The 17447-nt window shown below is 38.9% G+C and overlaps 2 protein-coding genes across 4 annotated transcripts in view; one reads left to right on the top strand and one right to left on the bottom strand.

The window, feature by feature from the left end:
• ppp1r12c (protein phosphatase 1, regulatory subunit 12C) overlaps positions 1-6947 on the bottom strand; it is a 23009-nt gene extending 16062 nt beyond the window's left edge. For all 3 annotated transcript variants that reach the window (XM_027133593.2, XM_027133595.2, XM_027133594.2), the window contains exons 1-4: positions 6448-6947; positions 2351-2525; positions 1156-1286; positions 235-353 (exon numbers count right to left, since the gene is read on the bottom strand). In XM_027133593.2, coding sequence (XP_026989394.1) covers positions 235-353; positions 1156-1286; positions 2351-2525; positions 6448-6632 — 610 coding nt within the window. In that variant the 5' untranslated portion in view covers positions 6633-6947. The remainder of the gene's footprint in view (positions 1-234; positions 354-1155; positions 1287-2350; positions 2526-6447) is intronic.
• Positions 6948-7054: 107 nt separating this feature from the next.
• psmd12 (proteasome 26S subunit, non-ATPase 12) lies at positions 7055-14293 on the top strand. Its single transcript, XM_027133596.2, has 11 exons — positions 7055-7303; positions 8827-8886; positions 9004-9132; positions 9963-10070; positions 10149-10253; positions 11218-11367; positions 12100-12234; positions 12468-12580; positions 12773-12947; positions 13203-13280; positions 13669-14293. The coding sequence occupies exons 1-11, from the start codon at positions 7196-7198 to the stop codon at positions 13876-13878; spliced, it is 1371 nt and encodes a 456-aa protein (XP_026989397.1). The 5' UTR covers positions 7055-7195; the 3' UTR covers positions 13879-14293.
• The last annotated feature ends 3154 nt before the right edge of the window (positions 14294-17447 follow it).

The raw sequence follows: 17447 nt of genomic DNA, 5'->3' as shown, positions 1-17447 counted from the left end.
CTTATTTTGGGATTGAGGATTGAAAGCATAGTTACAAGCAGGTTCAGTAAAATGCCAGTCACAGTCCTGCAGTCACAGTGACTAACAAACACATTTTTGAAAGCTGGACTTTGACGTCAGAGTCACATCTCCCTCTTGTTCACTGCATGACTGGATGAGTGGGAGATGAGCTATTCATGGTAATAAGAGCTTTCTGTCTTTCTCTCTCCCAGTCTGCCTTCCTCTCGGACTCACCATGTTTCAGGGTGTGCTGCTGCAATAGTGCCTCCATGGCTTCGTCTTTGGCGATATCTAATGGTACGTCGCCATCACAGTTCACCAAGCTAAGAGATGCTCCCCTCTGCAGCAAGTATCTAACACACACACACACACACACACACACACGAGTCAATAAAAATATATTCATCTATTCCAGCACCACATCTGTGATATTCATGATAATTCCTGCCTCGTGTTCACACTGCAATAAAAAGCTGCATAATGGCTTAGAGGCAAATTTTTATTTACATTACTTACTTCATATTTATCACAATTATTCATTCATTTTTCTTTTATTGAAGCAATTTTTTTTTTTTATTATTATTGTTTTTAACCAAAAGAACACAGACTTGCTCAAGTAGTGACACAGGCCAGTTGAGCTCACATATGCCTGTGATTGGCTGGGATCACTGTGATATACAGGAGTGAGAGTATTAAACCCCTCCCACCCTGACAACATTGTTAGCTCTTCTCAAAGCCACCTCTGATGACAGGATTTCGACACACTTGAAATCAGAAAGCACAGAGTCCTCTGTCCTGAAGTCTTCCGCTTGCTGTAAAACTAGTCCACCCGACTGATCATATGTTTTCTTAGCAGCATGTATATATATATAATAATAATACCACATTCTGCTTACATTACAGCTGGTACTACTGCCATTGCTGTGCTGTGGACACAATCGATTCTCAGAGTTCAGAATTAAACTGTGCTCTAGTATAAACACAGTTAGTAAACACAACACTATTGACATGTACACTATATAAACAGAGGTGCTTATGATTTCTAACAATAACCAAAACACTCAATTAGGTTTACTGAGGGAGCCAAAACAAATACTCATCATTAAAACACAGCAGACGCTCAATGCTATATGCCACACTAAATAAAATACATACTCAGCAATTTCCATGTTCCCACAGGAAGCTGCTACGTGAAGCGGGGTCCAGCCCTCGTTGTCCACCTGGTTTACGTTAGCACCTTGAGACAAGAGGAAGACCACCACCTCCATACTACCGTCGATGCAGGCCTGAGGGACATCACACAAACTCTGTATGAATAGCTGCATTAAAATGAACACGTCTCACTAAAGAAACAGACATTTCCCATACCTCAAATATAGTCAATCTATGAAGTCATGTTTGTAGATAAGAAACATCACTGACACATAATGGAAGGCAGCCGTCTTGGTCAATGGCAATAATTTAGAGTGTTTACATATGGAGAACCTTAGCTAGCAAAAGTTAGCTCAGAAAATCTCTGGCTACGGTTTTAAAAAGTCTCCTCTTCTTAAAAAAACAACAACAATCAATTTCTGCTGTTTATCTTTGTCTGTAAAGACATGTTAATGTTAATAAAATAATTAACCAAATAGTTTATTAGTTGGGTTTAACTAGCTAGTATGCATTTCTCTCCTTGGCCACAGTATCCAATCCTTAGCTGGCTGCTTATTTTAGTTAGCAAGAGAGAATAAAATGAATGTAAATAAACTTTAAATTTAAATTAAATAAGTACATTAAGTACATTAATAATGTACAGATTTAGAGTACAGACCTCAATGTGCTCAGACTCTGCCTTTACATTCATGAGATAAAAATGGAGTTTGTGAGATTTCTCTCATCTTTGCCAGCATTAGCGTATAGCTAGGTTCGTGCTAAACATTATCGTCTCTTCATCGTCTATAATGGAGCTGAAGCAGGAAGTTAATTATAACCTAGAATTCCTATTTTTTTTCCTCTGGACTCTCAAACATCCCTTCTGGATTTATTCAGAGAAATAAGGGCTGTCTGAAAGAAGAAAAAAAAAAAGACTTTTCATATTTCCAATTGAACACTTTTAAGATGGTCATTATAGTCGTCCCTATACGGTGTGAATGCAATGTTAGAGTTCACTGGTTGTCACATATAAGCAATAACAATCATTTCTGCCCTGAAAGGGTTTTAATGTTTTTTGATAGAAAATGATAATAACATGACAAACAGTTACAGAAACGGAGGTAAAACCATTCATTGCAGATTGGTATTTTGAAATTATGCTTAAACCCCAAAAACGTTAATCATTAACCCAGAAAAAGTGCCACACTGATTCTTGTACCTGGTGCAGTGCTGAGATTCCATCGGCGTTGGAAGAATTAACCATGTCCTGTCCAGACATTTTGTCCCCATTGCTTATAATCTGCAACTCCTTCAGCATCTCCTTCGCCTCCTCTGTGTCTCCGCTGGCACAGACGGCCAGGAACTCCGCCGTCCTCTCAAATCGCACACGCTTTCTGACACACACACACACACACACACACACACACACACACACACACACACACACACACACACACACACACACACACACAAACACAATGACAGCTCTATTCGCTTCTCAAGATCCTCATTAGGAGTTAGTGTTATAACAGTAATATCACATCACAATCTTAAAGAACATGTCTGAGTTTTGGTTGCTAATAATCTTCCAGCAAAACAGTAGGTAACTATTGGAAATATTCTACAAATTTCATAAGGTTAAACTGCTGCCAATCTGAAATTTATATATGGAAAAAAAATAAAAGAATTATATGAAAAACAAGGAGGTTTGATGAAGGCTTTTGTTAATACGGACCAAATGTTGATTCAGTAATCGATTCACTCTTGAACTCAATTCTTTTAAATTAAATTTTATCATTAATTTTAATCAAAGTTCATAATTGTTACAAACTCATTTATTATGATATGAATTTTATATCATCGTATTGCCCATTCCCGATATTTACAACCGCACTACATGTTACTGTATACGTGTGCAAAATAATATGAACACTACTTAGAAGCTCCGCCCACTTTCCCCTCATCTCGTTCTCTTGACTCAGGTCTGCTTCCTCATTTCTGTATAAGAGCTGTATATTAACTGTATAAGCCATGACATTTTCAGCAAGTTGCATGGACAGAGAAGAACTGATCCAAAGTTGGAGTAATTTATTTGTGTCTGACCCTAACCCTAACCCTAGGTGGAGGAGGAAGTGTCATGGTTTGGAAAATTGTTTTCTGGACAAAAGGTTGGGCCTCTTATACAGTTACATGGCATTATCAGGGAATATGGTTCCTTCCCTGTGAGCATCTCCAAAACTAACCATATTTCAGAAAAAAAATAAAAAATCAAGCGTTTATAAATTGTTCTCTAATTTTGATCTCCACTGTATAATGTATACTATAAACTGTCCCCTTTTTTTTTGCACATCATATATTCTCAGTAAGGACTGAACTGCTGTTAGGGTTAAACTCCAGAATCATCCGTCATCTTCGTATTTTTTAATAATAGGTTTAGCTCCATTCACTCACATATTGGCTGATTCACTCACATATTGGGAATTATGCACTTTTAACTGAAAATGATTGACAGAGAGGTATGGAGGTGAAAAGAGAAAGAGAGAGAGAGAAAAAACACACACACACAATGCGAAAGGAATGTTCATTTGATAACGTGTACAGAAGAAAAAAGGGCCTGTGTAACAGAAATCAGACTTTATCAAGACAGAGGAGGCTGAATCGATTAAATTATGGCCCATTCAAGTTTAATTTTCTGAACCATATGTCACATTTTTAACTTTAAAACCATGATCTGGGAAATGAAATGCATAACCTGTATCGTGTTATATAACATGTCCAATAACATACCATATACGGAGTCACGACTAGTGCATGGTTTTTCATTGTACTGCCCATGAAACACTGAAAACTTTTTTATTTGCTTTGGGTAGTTCTTTATCTTTTCCACTGCCAAATCTTGCCTTGAGAGCTTGTTAAGGCTTGCTCTGTACATTTCTGAGTAGTTGACAACCCCTAGCCCCTTCCTTCAGCATTTTAACTTGCCATGGTAGTTCTTCCGATTAGTTGTCAGAGTAACAATGCCAGTCCGCCAGTCCAATGGAATTTACACCAAAATCACTCCAAATGTCACAGATCAACCAAAACACTGGCGATTCGTTTTTGTATGCTATAGCATTACGCCCTGACAATGCCCTGTAAACAAACTGAGGTCCATAAAGACATGGTTTGCCAAGGTCGGAGTGGAAGAACTCGAGTGTCCTGCAAAGAGCTCTGAACTCATCCCCACTGAACACTTTTGAGATTAATTAGATTCCTGTCTGCTCCTCATCCAACATCAGTGCCTGACCTCACTAATGTTCTTGTGGTTGATAGGCAAAAATTCCAAAGCTTTCCCAGAAGATTGGCGCTTATTAGAACTGCAGGGGCAAAATCTGGAATGTGATGGTCAACAAGCTCGTAGGGGTATGAGGGTCAAAAACCTTTGCTGATATAATATACTTCCTTTAACAATCCCTGACTAACAGCCCAAATTGCCTTAGTCATTCACCAGTTAGTTGAAATTCAGGGACTAGCCATAGAAATATCTACATACCTGAAAGTCCCTATAAACATTTCTGAGCCAATAATTATGTCGATTGAACCAACTAGAGCTGTTAAAAAAAAAAAAAAAAACTGCCTGGAAGATTACACAAGTGTAATGCTCCTCAGTTTTCACAGAAGCGTCTGTAGCAGTGTTTTCCACACAAATGCATGACATCATGGACTCCATGAAGTACAAGGAGATGTTCAAATGAATATCTGAATGCTTCTGCCAGGAAGTTAAAGCTGACTCATGATTGAGAACATACAGTGATTCACAGGCTGCAGAATCAGGATTTAACATGGCAACCATAGACCCCTGACCTGAACCCCATTAGGGTTCGCTGAGTTGACAATAAGACTTTACAAGAGAAACCTGCTGAGAACTTTGAAAAGACAGTATGATTGGTAAAGTTTCCTGACTCGGTGTCTGTAAATAAAAAAATTCTAGATCTATTATCTAATGTAAAATTAGACACGACAAACACCTAAAGCCAATGTAAATACAGGAAAATTAAAAAGGTTCACTTTTAATATCATTTGGCTCTCAACTGGAGCTGTGAGGCTTCGACTTTATTAGACCACCAAATTTTAATAGAATTTTATTATCTATTATATAATTTTCATATCACAGTGCTGTTGACTTCTCGATTCTGAATGGTCAGAAGCATTTGCTTGATTTTCTATTACAGCAGCTCTGACAATAGTGCCAGCTGCACATCAAAGGGCTCATATCAATGCGTCGCATATTAATGTTATTATTTCTATAGTAACATACTCCTTTGCAGTGACTTCTATGGGGAACACATCCCATAACTTAAGTGTGTGCTTTACAAATAATAAAGCGTGTTTTGTATCGCACTCTTTGAATATTGTTTGTTATTGCACATCGTTTTATACCCTAGTCAGGGCTCTAAAATCTTGTTCCATGTGCCTCTTGTTATTGTCCTTCGATTCCTTTTGGAAGCGCTTGACAGTTCTTCAGAACAGCCAGTCTCTGTCGGGATATGCCAAGAGTTTAGTAAGAGTGTTTTTACACCGTCCAGTGTTAACGAGGTCAATATGGTAGATGAGGAGATGGTGTGTGTTTTTGGATTAACGCTGTACATATCTTTATCAACCGTCAATGGTGTCAATGGTGACAAAGTGCTGCACGATCATCACTGGGTGCCATCTGACTTCTTCGAGTGGTAGGCTTATAGCTTAAGGGTTAGCGTTAACTAAATATTACACTACTCTAAATATATATTCCTTATTCTTCTGATGTGCAGTGCTTCAAGATCGTAAAAAAAAATCATGATCTTGATCAGACTGAGGAAGCGATTCTCTGGCATTGAACAGCCCTGAGCTGATAAAACACTTCTCTGGAAGGTGTCTGTTACATAATCACCATCTTACATAAATTCCTCCCTCAAAATGAATCCAAAATCGTATTGTGTACAACTTAAAAAGTGAGTTACGACTGGTTTGTAAGTAATAATATCCAAACCGCTGGAACAAATCTTCATCAGGGAAAAGAACTGATCATCTAATCACCTTATATAATACACACCTGTCTATCTTTATATCTCTATAGAGTAAATCTGAGTTTATGAGAAGTCAGACAGAGTATTATAGAGGAAAAAAGTTATAGAAATTCACTGTTCATGTTGTACCTTATGCATTAGACTGTAACTGCTCTATGACTTCCGATTGTGATGAGTAAGAAAGGCAGCTATTGAGCAACATTGAAAAGGCGTGGTTGTGTAGAATCAACGTAAAGAAAACATTCTTATTAGTTATTAATAATTAAGTCACCTTCTTCTGACGTGTTGCCGGCCAGGTCGTTGGCCGTCTGCGTCCCGTGTTTTCTCTCCATCTTCCCGTCCATCCTCCTCTACATCCCGCCAGCGTCTCCGCGGCGCGGCCGGTTCTCGGTCTGTAGTCGAGCCGTTCCAGCGTTTTAACTGCTCCCGACGCTGAACTTTCGCCGCGTCGCCCATTCTCCCAAAAAAATTTTCTTTTTAAAATAATCAGGAAAAAAAATATTCACTCGGACACACCCTCCATTTGGGATGTTTACATATCGAGAGCTAGCTAGCTGGCTAGGCTAGGCTAAGCTAAGCTAAGCTAACTGAGCTACTTCCTTATTCAAAATCGCTTGAAGGAAGTTCACGGCTAGCGCGCGAGCTTTCTTTAACAACAAACAAAAGCGTTTCAGCCGGATTCTTAATATCAACCTAAACACTTTTTACGTTTGATTATCATCGTATGTAGTTCCCCGACCTAAATAAGAAGTCGACAGGGGGGGAATAAAAAAACGGTTTAGGGACAACGACTTGACATCGCGGCTGTCAAACAGTGTCAAAAAAAAAAAAAACATAATATGGCGTTAGCATCCGAGCTACTAGACGGCGCTCGAGCTCGTGGGTACTTCTGATGAAGTGCTTCCGGTGGCTTGACGACGGAGATTAAGCAGCGGATGTTAGCAGCGGATGTTAGCGGCGTTACAGTGAAAGCGAATAACTGGATTTAAGAGTTTGTTGTTATTAAAAGAGACGTCAACATGTCGGACGACAGGGCTGAGAGATCAGATGGGAAAATGGTGAAGATGGAAATTGACTACAGCGCGACTGTAGACCAGCGGCTGCCCGAGTGCGAGAAATTAGCTAAAGTGAGTTGAATAGACGGATTGTGCAGTGCGGCTGAGTCATGATACAGCAACACCGCTTATTAGCTCTCACATCTCTCTCTTCTCTTTATTATCTTTATTCTATACTGCTTCCTGTTTGTAGTTTATATAAACATTATTACAAACTTACTACAACTAAATTATCCAATATATTTACAGTTTTAGGGTAATTAGCGTAGTGTATACTAGCTTAATGCTAGCTAAACCCCTGCTTGTTAGCAAGCCGAATAAACCCGTAATGTAAGGACTGTAGCAGAGAGAAGGAAACGAAAATAGCTTTTTTTTATAACATTCTTCTTCATTAGGCAACAAAACCAAATGTGTCCGATATTTGCTTGTGTTTTGCGCTATAAGATAAATAATAATAACTTTTAAAAATCTGTCTAAATATTAATAAAGCTGCTGTTTATGACGTAAATACTCTCTTTTTCTCTGTCTCTTTCTCGCTCTCTTTCACACACTTTCTCTCTCTCTCTCTCTCTCTCTCTCTGGTGGTCTGTCTGTCTGTTTCTCTCTCTCGGGTGGTCTGTCTGTCTGTCTGCCTGTCTCTCTCTCGCGTGGTATGTTTGTCTGTCTCTCTCTCGGGTGGTATGTTTGTTTGTCTGTCTGTCTCTCTCTCGGGTGGTTTGTTTGTCTGTCTGTCTCTCTCTCTCGGGTGGTATGTTTGTTTGTCTGTCTGTCTCTCTCTCTCGGGTGGTATGTTTGTTTGTCTGTCTGTCTCTCTCTCTCGGGTGGTTTGTTTGTCTGTCTGTCTCTCTCGAGCGTGGTTTGTCTGTCTGTCTCTCTCTCTCGGGTGGTCTGTTTGTCTGTCTGTCTGTCTCTTTTGGGTGGTCTGTCTGTCTCTCTCAGGTGGTTTGTCTGTCTGTCTGTCTGTCTCTCTCTCTCGGGTGGTCTGTCTGTCTGTCTGTCTCTCTCTGGTGGTCTGTCAGTCTCTCTCGGGTGGTCTGTCTTTCTCTTGGGTTGTCTGTCTCTCTCAAACACACACAGTCTCTTACCTTTTTTGTGGCCCAACTTTCTCTCTTTTTCTGCTGTCCATCTCTCTCTTTCTTGTGGTCTCTCTCTTTCTCCTGTTCTATCTCTCTTTCTCGTGGCCTCTCACGGTCTTTTTTTTTACAGTCTCTCTCTTTCTCGTGGTCTCTCTCTTGCAAACTTTCTCTGTATTTTTACCAAGAAACCAGAAAGTATAAACTTCTCTATCCTGAAGATTTCATAAACTAGGAAAGTTGAACTGTTATGAACAGCTTAATATTCAGTATCTGTCTCCTAATCAGCATTAGTAAGTTTTATTTTGTTAATAAACAAGTGTATTATTTGTTTTAGACTATGTATTAGAATAAGTGCATTACTATCAACCTATCGTTCGTGCTATGGCTAGAGCAGATGTCTGAGGGTGCTTTTTAAGCATCAATATCAATATCGAGGTTCATTGAGGAGGTTGCATGGTTACCTTGGTTCAGAAAAACTCACTGCAAAATTCACCTCTTACCGTAACCCTGTGTGTGCAGGAAGGGCGGCTTCAGGAAGCTGTCGAGAATCTTCTGTCTCTGGAGAAGCAAACCAGGACGGTCAGTCTAAATGTTTTATAATTTCATGTGCATAATTAACTTAGTTTTGCTTGTCTGCAATATGACAAAAAACACACCCAGAATAAGCCCTTTATTTGTACATGGATTTCTTTCCAGGCTTCGGACATGGTGTCCACATCCCGGATCTTGGTGGCCATCGTGCAGATGTGCTACGAGGCAAAAGACTGGGACGCTCTCAACGAGAACATCATGTTGTTATCGAAGAGACGCAGTCAGCTGAAGCAGGTGAGATTTACTGCACACAAGCTTGGTTAGCCTTTTCCAGGAGACTTAGTAAGGTATAATTCTTTAAATAAATGATGAATTTATTTGATTATTGGATTTTAGCTTATACTTGACTTAGGGCTTGGCGATAAAACGATATGTATGGTGATAGACACGTGATCGATATCAATAAAAAAACGTTCAATATTTTTTATTCTTCGTCGGTAGAAAACAGAGGTTGCAAGTGAGTTTGGTTGCGTTAACAAAGGCACTCCCTCTCTGGTAACCTAGCAATGTAGGGAGTGACACGCTAACAGCCAATCTTGTAACAATATCATGTTTGGTTGCGCCATATCATTGTAAATAAAAGAGGAAAAGTCAGCTTGCCAGTATGGCAGTTTTTTGGATATTATAAGTCTGACCGTAGTCAGGCAAATGTCGCCTGCAATTTATGCAAGACCGTTTCTCTATGTTTATATTTAACACTTTGCACTATTTTATTACACTTTATTAAGCATTTCTTACATTTTCTTTCATTTTGCACCTTAAATGTTAAGAGATAATTGTTAAGTGTTCATTGTGACTTTAGGCTTATGTTTACATTCTAATTATTTGAGTTTTCCTGGTTGTTGACATTTCTGTCTTAATAACTGAGGGGATTCTGATCAGAGGAAGGTTAAGTTTAAAATAAAAATGTTTAAATGTAATATTTTTCTCCTGGTCCTTATTTTAAATGGGTCATAAAAATATCAATAATTATCGATATCGACCGATATGAAACACTGATATCGTGATACAGTTTTCAGCCATATCGTCCAGCCCTAACTTGAGTGCTCATGGTCTTTTTGCAGGCTGTGGCCAAGATGGTGCAGGAGTGTTACAAGTACGTGGACACCGCCAGTGACCTGACTGTCAAACTGAGGCTCATCGACACTCTCCGAACCGTTACTGCCGGAAAGGTCGGTCCTTCATCCAGGCTCCAGGCTTCTCCCAATGAAAACTAATGTTGTAATAATCTTTCCTTTTGTCCTGTCCAGATTTATGTTGAGATCGAGCGTGCGAGACTCACGAAGACACTGGCTGGCATTAAAGAGCAGAGCGGTGAGATTAAGGAAGCTGCGTCCATTCTGCAGGAGCTGCAGGTGAGTTTTTAGGCTTTCTATCACTTCTTGTTATTAAGCTTTATTAGTCAATAAATCTACAAATCATTAGCCCAGTTCCAACTGTTATTTCTATGTAGTATGACACATATACATTTCTGTGTAGTAGGCTGAATAGTGTAAGTAACAAAAAGACACTCCGGTGGTCAAGACATTTTACAAGCACCTTTTAAATGAGTATTTTGCTAAAGCTAGCAGCATTACATTACATAGATTGACCGAGAATTTTGCTTTCATTTAGTAAAAACAATTACTTTACTACTGTGTTACTACTGCAGTGTATAGTATGTCATTTGGGATGTGGCTAAAGTTTCTGGTGTAGATTTAGTTCCCAAATGTGCAAACCAAGAAAAAAAAACACATCCCCTGAGAGAACGTGAGGAAGAAATCTTGAGAGCAAGCTGTTTGTGGATAAAACCATGACAAAGTAAACAATTAGCCTTCTAGTACAATACAGGTTAGTGATGGCATCAAACGGCATTCACTAAATTCCAGGGGTTTCGTTACCACGATGTAAAGTGGGAGTGTTTCCGGAGGTCTTGGAAAAACGCCCTCTTTAAAAAAAAAACAACAGCATACTACGAAGGACAAAACAGTCATACAGGTAGATTTATTCTACAAAACAAATAAACAACCGAAAACTATGTTTAGGGTTAGATTATCAAATAGGCCACGCCTACCCGATGACGCAATATCTGTTACGCAGTTCTGAAATCCCTGGAAATAAGTGCATCCCCGTCATCAAACAGCATGATAAATGTTCGTGTCGCAATGATTGCGACCTGATAATGCACCCGTGCCCACACACCCTGCAGCCTAATGTAAATGTTAATGGATAATGTTCTTGATTTGATGAAGATAGTGTTATGTTTTATTAGCGTTATGTGAATTAGCAGATGACCCACACGCATAAAACTGTAATCGCCGCCTTTCCCTCATCTCGCAGGTGGAAACGTACGGCTCCATGGAGAAGAAAGAGAAGGTGGAGTTCATCTTGGAGCAGATGAGGCTGTGTATAGCTGTTAAAGACTACATCCGAACCCAGATCATCAGCAAGAAGATCAACACCAAATTCTTTAAGGAGGAAGGCACCGAGGTGAGAGCCGAGACGCCGTGTAAAAGCGAAGAGCACACTGAAGGTGTGACGGGAGCATGCTGGTGGCCGTTTACCTCTGTTTCAGTATAGCTTGAATTCTAATCAGCAAAATATTACACACTTATATAAATATAGGGGCTCAAGTAGTTAAGGCTTTGGGTTGTTGTTCAGAGGATCAGGGTTCACGGCCCAGCACTGCCAGAAGCAGGAAAAATGGGCAAGTGTAGGGATTTGAGTGTGTTTGAAAACGGCCAACTTGTGGTTAGACGACTGGGTCAGAGCATCTCCAAGACTGCAGCTGTTTTAGGGGGTCCCCTGTCTGCAGTGGTCAGTATCTATCAAAAGTGGTCCAAAGAAGGAACAGTGGTGAACTGGTGACAGGGACATAGGCAGCCAAGGCTGACCCGTGTGGTCCGATCCAACAAACGTGCTAATGTCACACAAATGTTAAAGCTGGTTCTGATGGAAAGGTGTCAGAATAAAAAGTGCATCACAGTTTGTTGTGTACGGGGCAGCAGACCAGACAGTGTGCCCATGTTGTCCCCTGTTTACTGACGTAAGTGACAACAATGGTCATGTGAGCATCAGAACTGGACTATAGAGCAAAGCAATGGAAGTGTGGGTGTGTGTGTGTATATAACTGAATATTTCTTATTTTTCTTGTGAGTTATGAAAGACTTTATTTTTTACATTTTTTTCCATTCCCAACCTGTCTCACTGTATTGTTCTTAGGAGTCAAAACTAAAGTACTACAATCTGATGATTCAAGTGGATCAGCATGAAGGCTCCTACCTCTCCATATGCAAACACTACCGGGCCATTTACGACACCCCCTGCATCCTGGAGGACAGCTCCAAGTGGCAGCAGGTAATTCATTAAAGCTGCAATCAGGAGCTCTTTCAGTCTGGCAGTACTCTGGTGTTATGTGCAGTACAAATTCATAGCCCAACAGCAGCAGCTAGAATAGTTTAAGTGAAACGTATGACATGGTAAATTATATGGATGAATGAAGGGATTAGTTTAGGTAGCTTTATTTAATCTCTGGAGCAGAGATTCATTTTACACACAATCTTTCTTCTCCACTGCGTGTCGTGTTCCAGGCCCTGAAGAGCGTGGTGCTCTACGTGGTTCTGTCTCCGTACGACAACGAACAGTCCGATCTGGTCCATCGGATCAGCACAGACAAGAAACTGGAAGAAATTCCTAAATACAAGTAAATGTGTAGCATTTGTCTTTATTCTCAGACATGGGGACATTTAGTTCTTGGAAATGATCAGTCCTTTCTTTCTGAACCATTTCTTTTCTGGGTTCTGTTGTGCATTCACTTAACTCCGTATTACTGCACGTTTAAGATACAACGTGTCCGTCACCCGTTTGCAAAAAAAAGCTGCCTTTTTTCCTGCAGGGACCTCCTGAAACAGTTCACTACCATGGAGCTGATGCGCTGGTCCTCACTGGTGGAGGATTATGGGAAAGAGCTGCGCGAGGGCTCTCCTGACAGCCCTGCCACTGACGTCTTCACCAACACCGAGGACGGAGAAAAGAGATGGCAGGACCTGAAAAACCGAGTGGTAGAGCATGTAAGTTGTATCAATTTTTCTTTAATAGATGTGACCTCCTAATGCTTGAATTAATAAGAAGTAAAATAGTGCAGGACTGATGCCATTGCCACAAGGAAGGGAATTATTTTTCAAGAACAGCCTTCACTGAGGTGTTTTATTCCTCACATCCAACAATTACAGTCATTATCAAAGAACCTGAAAACTTAGAGTCTGGAAACTATTCGACTTTTCTCATTGCGGTCGTAAATATCTGCTGCTTTCGATCTCTTTTAGAACATAAGAATTATGGCTAAGTATTACACAAGAATCATGATGAAGAGGATGGCTGACCTTCTCGACCTTTCCATTGACGTAAGTTCTGCTATGGATTTTTTTATTTTATTTTATTTTTATAAAATCTTTGTCAATGTGCTTTTATTTTTAGTCGCTTTAAAAAAAAACCCAAACAAACTTAAGTGTATGTTTTAAACAGATTTTTAAAGAAGTACAAAATTTAGCTTTTGAAACAATTGCTTCATGAGAGTTTGTAATTATTAGAAAGGAGGTAAGTAAAAAAAAAACACGTGATATCCACCGATCTCTTTCTATAATAACAGCTGATTTCCAGGTACTTGGATGGCAGATTATTTTTAGTTTCGTACTTAAGTACTTACGTAAAGCTCTATTCTCGTCTTCCTACAAATCCTACGAATAAGATTAAATCTCAAGCCGTGCTTTCCTATTCATACGCTCTCTGCAGGAGTCCGAGGCGTTCCTGTCTAATCTGGTGGTGAACAAGACCATCTACGCCAAAGTGGACCGTCTGGCAGGCATCATCAACTTCCAGAGGCCCAAAGACCCCAACGACTTGCTGAACGACTGGTCCCACAAACTCAACTCCCTCATGTCCCTCGTCAACAAAACCACACACCTCATCGCCAAGGAGGAAATGATCCATAACCTGCAGTAACCGCTGTCTTCAGCTCGGGATCAGATTATACAGCTGGCTCAGTTGGACAGAATTTCTTTTTGCAGTTAAAAAAAATAAAACCCAGTTTGTTAGGAATCTCTGTCAGTAAAAACCATGATCTTCATTCCCACATCCTTTGGCTGTTGCTTAGTGGTATTGGTTTTGTTGTTTAGACAGTCTGGACTCGTCTCCACTGTAAACTGCTGATCAGAGGGAATGTAGACAAATCTGATCTCGGATGTTTGGTTTTCCGAGTGCAGATAAAACCAGGGTCATGGTATTGGTACAGGAATAATATAAAATGTTTGGAAAATGGTCAAAATCTGCATTGCTGTATACGATTGATGGTCCATGGCTAATAACTTTTTTTTTTTTGGAGTGTTTTGCAAAGTACACATTAAATATTTCTTTTGAAGACGGTGTTTATTTCTTTGTAACTTTACAAAAAGGTTTCTTGCTTATGTACAACTCTACTTTATTTGGAACCCCTGCACATTCATGCCGTTATATAACCAGACCATCAATATGGCAAAATCTCACCGGAGTAAAATAGATGATAACTGACACATTAGCACCAAAATCACCTTCAGTCTATCGGTTAAAGTTTTTTATTTCATCAGGATTACAAACTTAGTCTTGTATAGTCATTATACTTAGTCACTGTACTTAGTCTTGTACATTTATTTGCGGTGTAAAATGTTTTCAGTCTTATAAATTCCATGGGCTTTTAACAGTACATGATGGGCTTCAAGCCCTCGAAGCCTCAACCTCGCAACTTCACTGATATCAGACATTCATTATCAAAATCCTGGATGGGCTGCTGTATAAAACTTGTATGTAAATTTAACTCCAATGTGTTTTTTTTTTTTTTTTGCAGAAATTGTCACTAGAGGGCACTGAAATATAAGTATTTTATTCTAGACTGAAAATTTGAGTGTTTTTAGTATTTATGACTATCACTGTCTGCAGCACTTACTGTCAGGTGAGACATTACAAGTTAAAAAAAAATCATTATTATTAAGTCAATTCATCACATATTTAATTTTTCATTTATTTGAGGTTTCAGCTGTAATGATTTAGCTCCCTTTTGCTATGCTAATAACTTTTTAAACTTCTTTCACCTACATAGTATTTCAACTAACTCATTTTTGGAGTGTCGCTGTGGGGTTGAGGTCAGGACCAGGTAGCTTGAGGTAGTTCTTCCACACCATCCTTGGCAAAAACCTTGCTTTGTGCAAAGGTGCATTGTCATGTTGGAACCAGTTTGAGTCTCTTAATATCAGTGAAAAGAAGTTGCAATTATACAGCGTATAAAACAACCTGAAATTTGGGGGAAATACGTCTATAAATAAGAGAAATACGTCTGACATGATGTGACTTCACAGTCACATCATGTCAGACGTATTTCTCTTATTTAATAACGTTCCACAATAAAGTAAAATGTGTTACATTCACTCTATCTGTCTTTGTGAAGAATAACGCCATGTCCAAGCCTTAAGGTGCTGCTAAAATGCTTTTGAGCTCTAAGCAGCTTTTCTTACACGATTTGTGCCACACTTTTCAACCCAAGTGCTTTAATAAAACAGAAATCTTTGAATCTGTGTTCTTCTAGAGAGAAAAAAAATCTGAAGTTATATGCACAATATGAGAGGTCTGCCACAGATTTGCATGTAATATGCTGGGTTGGTAATTACTGTAGCAATATTTTACTGATATTGCATGAGGATGAAGCACGTAAATAAACACCCTGAAGCAATCTGTAAAATGTTTTATTGTGTGCTGTAATCAGCTGTTTCAATCTCACATGCTCCAGATGAGTTTTACCACATGGTTTGGATGAATTGCAGCCGTTGCAAAGGAACTGAAATAAAGAAACTAAATAATAAAACAGAAAATATGCACAAAAAAAAAAACTGAGGGAAAGAATAAAATAATAACAGTAGAAAAGAAATATGTGTAGAATAAATATACAATATTAAAAAAAATTGCAAAAAGATGTTAGTGCAATTAATAAATAGGACATTTATTCAATTAATTAATAACTTATTAACTAAAATGGTCCTAACCATAATGAGTGATCTGTTTGGATGTTAAATTTTAAAACATTTTCTAGATTTTAAAACATTCCCTGTAATAAACCTGCATTGTAATAGCCATACACTATGACATCAATATAATAATATATATCATATAATAAGTGCTCTAAAAAAAACGGCGCTGGTACTAACTGTCTTTTAATCCTTACATACTGAACATAAAACGATAATAGGTTTGTCGGTGTATTCAGTTATTGGTTGATATTTCATAGATGATAAGAATCAAAAATGTAATGTGATTTTTATTTTACACTTTTCAGATTTGCCGCACTTTATTGACGGCCCCTAACAATTCCTAGATACAGCATGGCATGTTATTAAGAAACCTTGAAATGCAACGTCACAAATCATGCAGATGGGTCACAAAAGTTACATATCTCTCTCTCTCTCTCTCTCTCTCTCTCTCTCTCTCTCTCTCTCTCTCTCTCTCTCTCTCTATTTATTTATTTATTTATTTATTTATTTTTACAAAAAAATTTATATCAACAATTACACATATATTTATTGTTCAGAATCGGCTATACGAGTCCCGTTACTATAGCAACAACAATGTAATAGAAGGAGTATATTGTCTATTGTATGTTGAGCTGCTGTTATAAAAAATGAATCAACTTCATTTGACCAGTCAGAACTTAGTACTGAGAATTTGTACCAGCTTCGATTGTCTTCTGTGCCATGAAGATTGTGGACCTCCAATGAGATGAGGCTGACCCTGTGAGAATCCCAAGGCATCTAGAGATATTCCAGCTCCAGTTAGACTCTGCTATACTAAAGAGGAGCTGCAACTCCATGTGGTCTTTAAGGACAAAAACCTCCTCAACAATACAACATTTGTCAGACTGTACATTAATAATCACACCCTCCAGTGTCACCCGTATAAGGATGAGGTTCCCCTTTTGACTCTGGTTCCTCTAAAGGTTTCTTCCTTTACCATCCAAGGAAGTTTTTCCCTCCCCAAAGTCACCTGAGTCACCTCAGACTTCCTCATTGGGGATAAATTTAATTATATCTAATATTAATCCTGAATTTCTGTATTATATTAATCTTTATATTAACCTTTTATTTTATGTTTATGTTCTGTAAAGCTGCTTTGAGATGATGTCTATTGTTAAAAGCACTTACACAGATCAGTTTGAACTGAATTAACGTGTAATTATTCCGTTATTATTTCTTTCTCAATTCCCTTTTTATTTCTTTTCTCTTGCTTTGTGTGAGTTGTGTGAGTGCCAGTCTGAGATAAAGGCAGAAAGAGAAGCTGAAGTGAAAGTGAGGATAAGCTTATCACTGCTTAATAATGCATAGCATGGAGCTGACCTCGGGGGAAATGCCTGGAATGGAAATGTGCTTGAAAATTGAAATTTGTTTGTGATCTATAGGAGAGCTGAAACACCTGCTGCTTCACTAACATACGACTTTATCTCTCCCTATAGTTTCTGTGTATTCCTCGGCCTCTCTGCCTCAAGTCACAGAGAG

The sequence above is a fragment of the Tachysurus fulvidraco genome, chromosome 5 (assembly GCF_022655615.1).
Source record: "Tachysurus fulvidraco isolate hzauxx_2018 chromosome 5, HZAU_PFXX_2.0, whole genome shotgun sequence".
NCBI lineage: Eukaryota > Metazoa > Chordata > Actinopteri > Siluriformes > Bagridae > Tachysurus > Tachysurus fulvidraco.
Note: the sequence above shows the minus strand (reverse complement) of the source record. Positions and strands in the feature narration are given on the sequence as shown.

Excerpts from the sequence above, each read along its gene's own strand:
- psmd12 (XM_027133596.2), top strand. The coding sequence starts at position 7,196 with ATGTCGGACGACAGGGCTGAGAGATCAGATGGGAAAATGGTGAAGATG. Across the intron at positions 11,368-12,099 it reads TTAAGGAGGAAGGCACCGAG|GAGTCAAAACTAAAGTACTA; the intron begins GTGAGAGCCGAG and ends TATTGTTCTTAG. Across the intron at positions 13,281-13,668 it reads TTCTCGACCTTTCCATTGAC|GAGTCCGAGGCGTTCCTGTC; the intron begins GTAAGTTCTGCT and ends CGCTCTCTGCAG.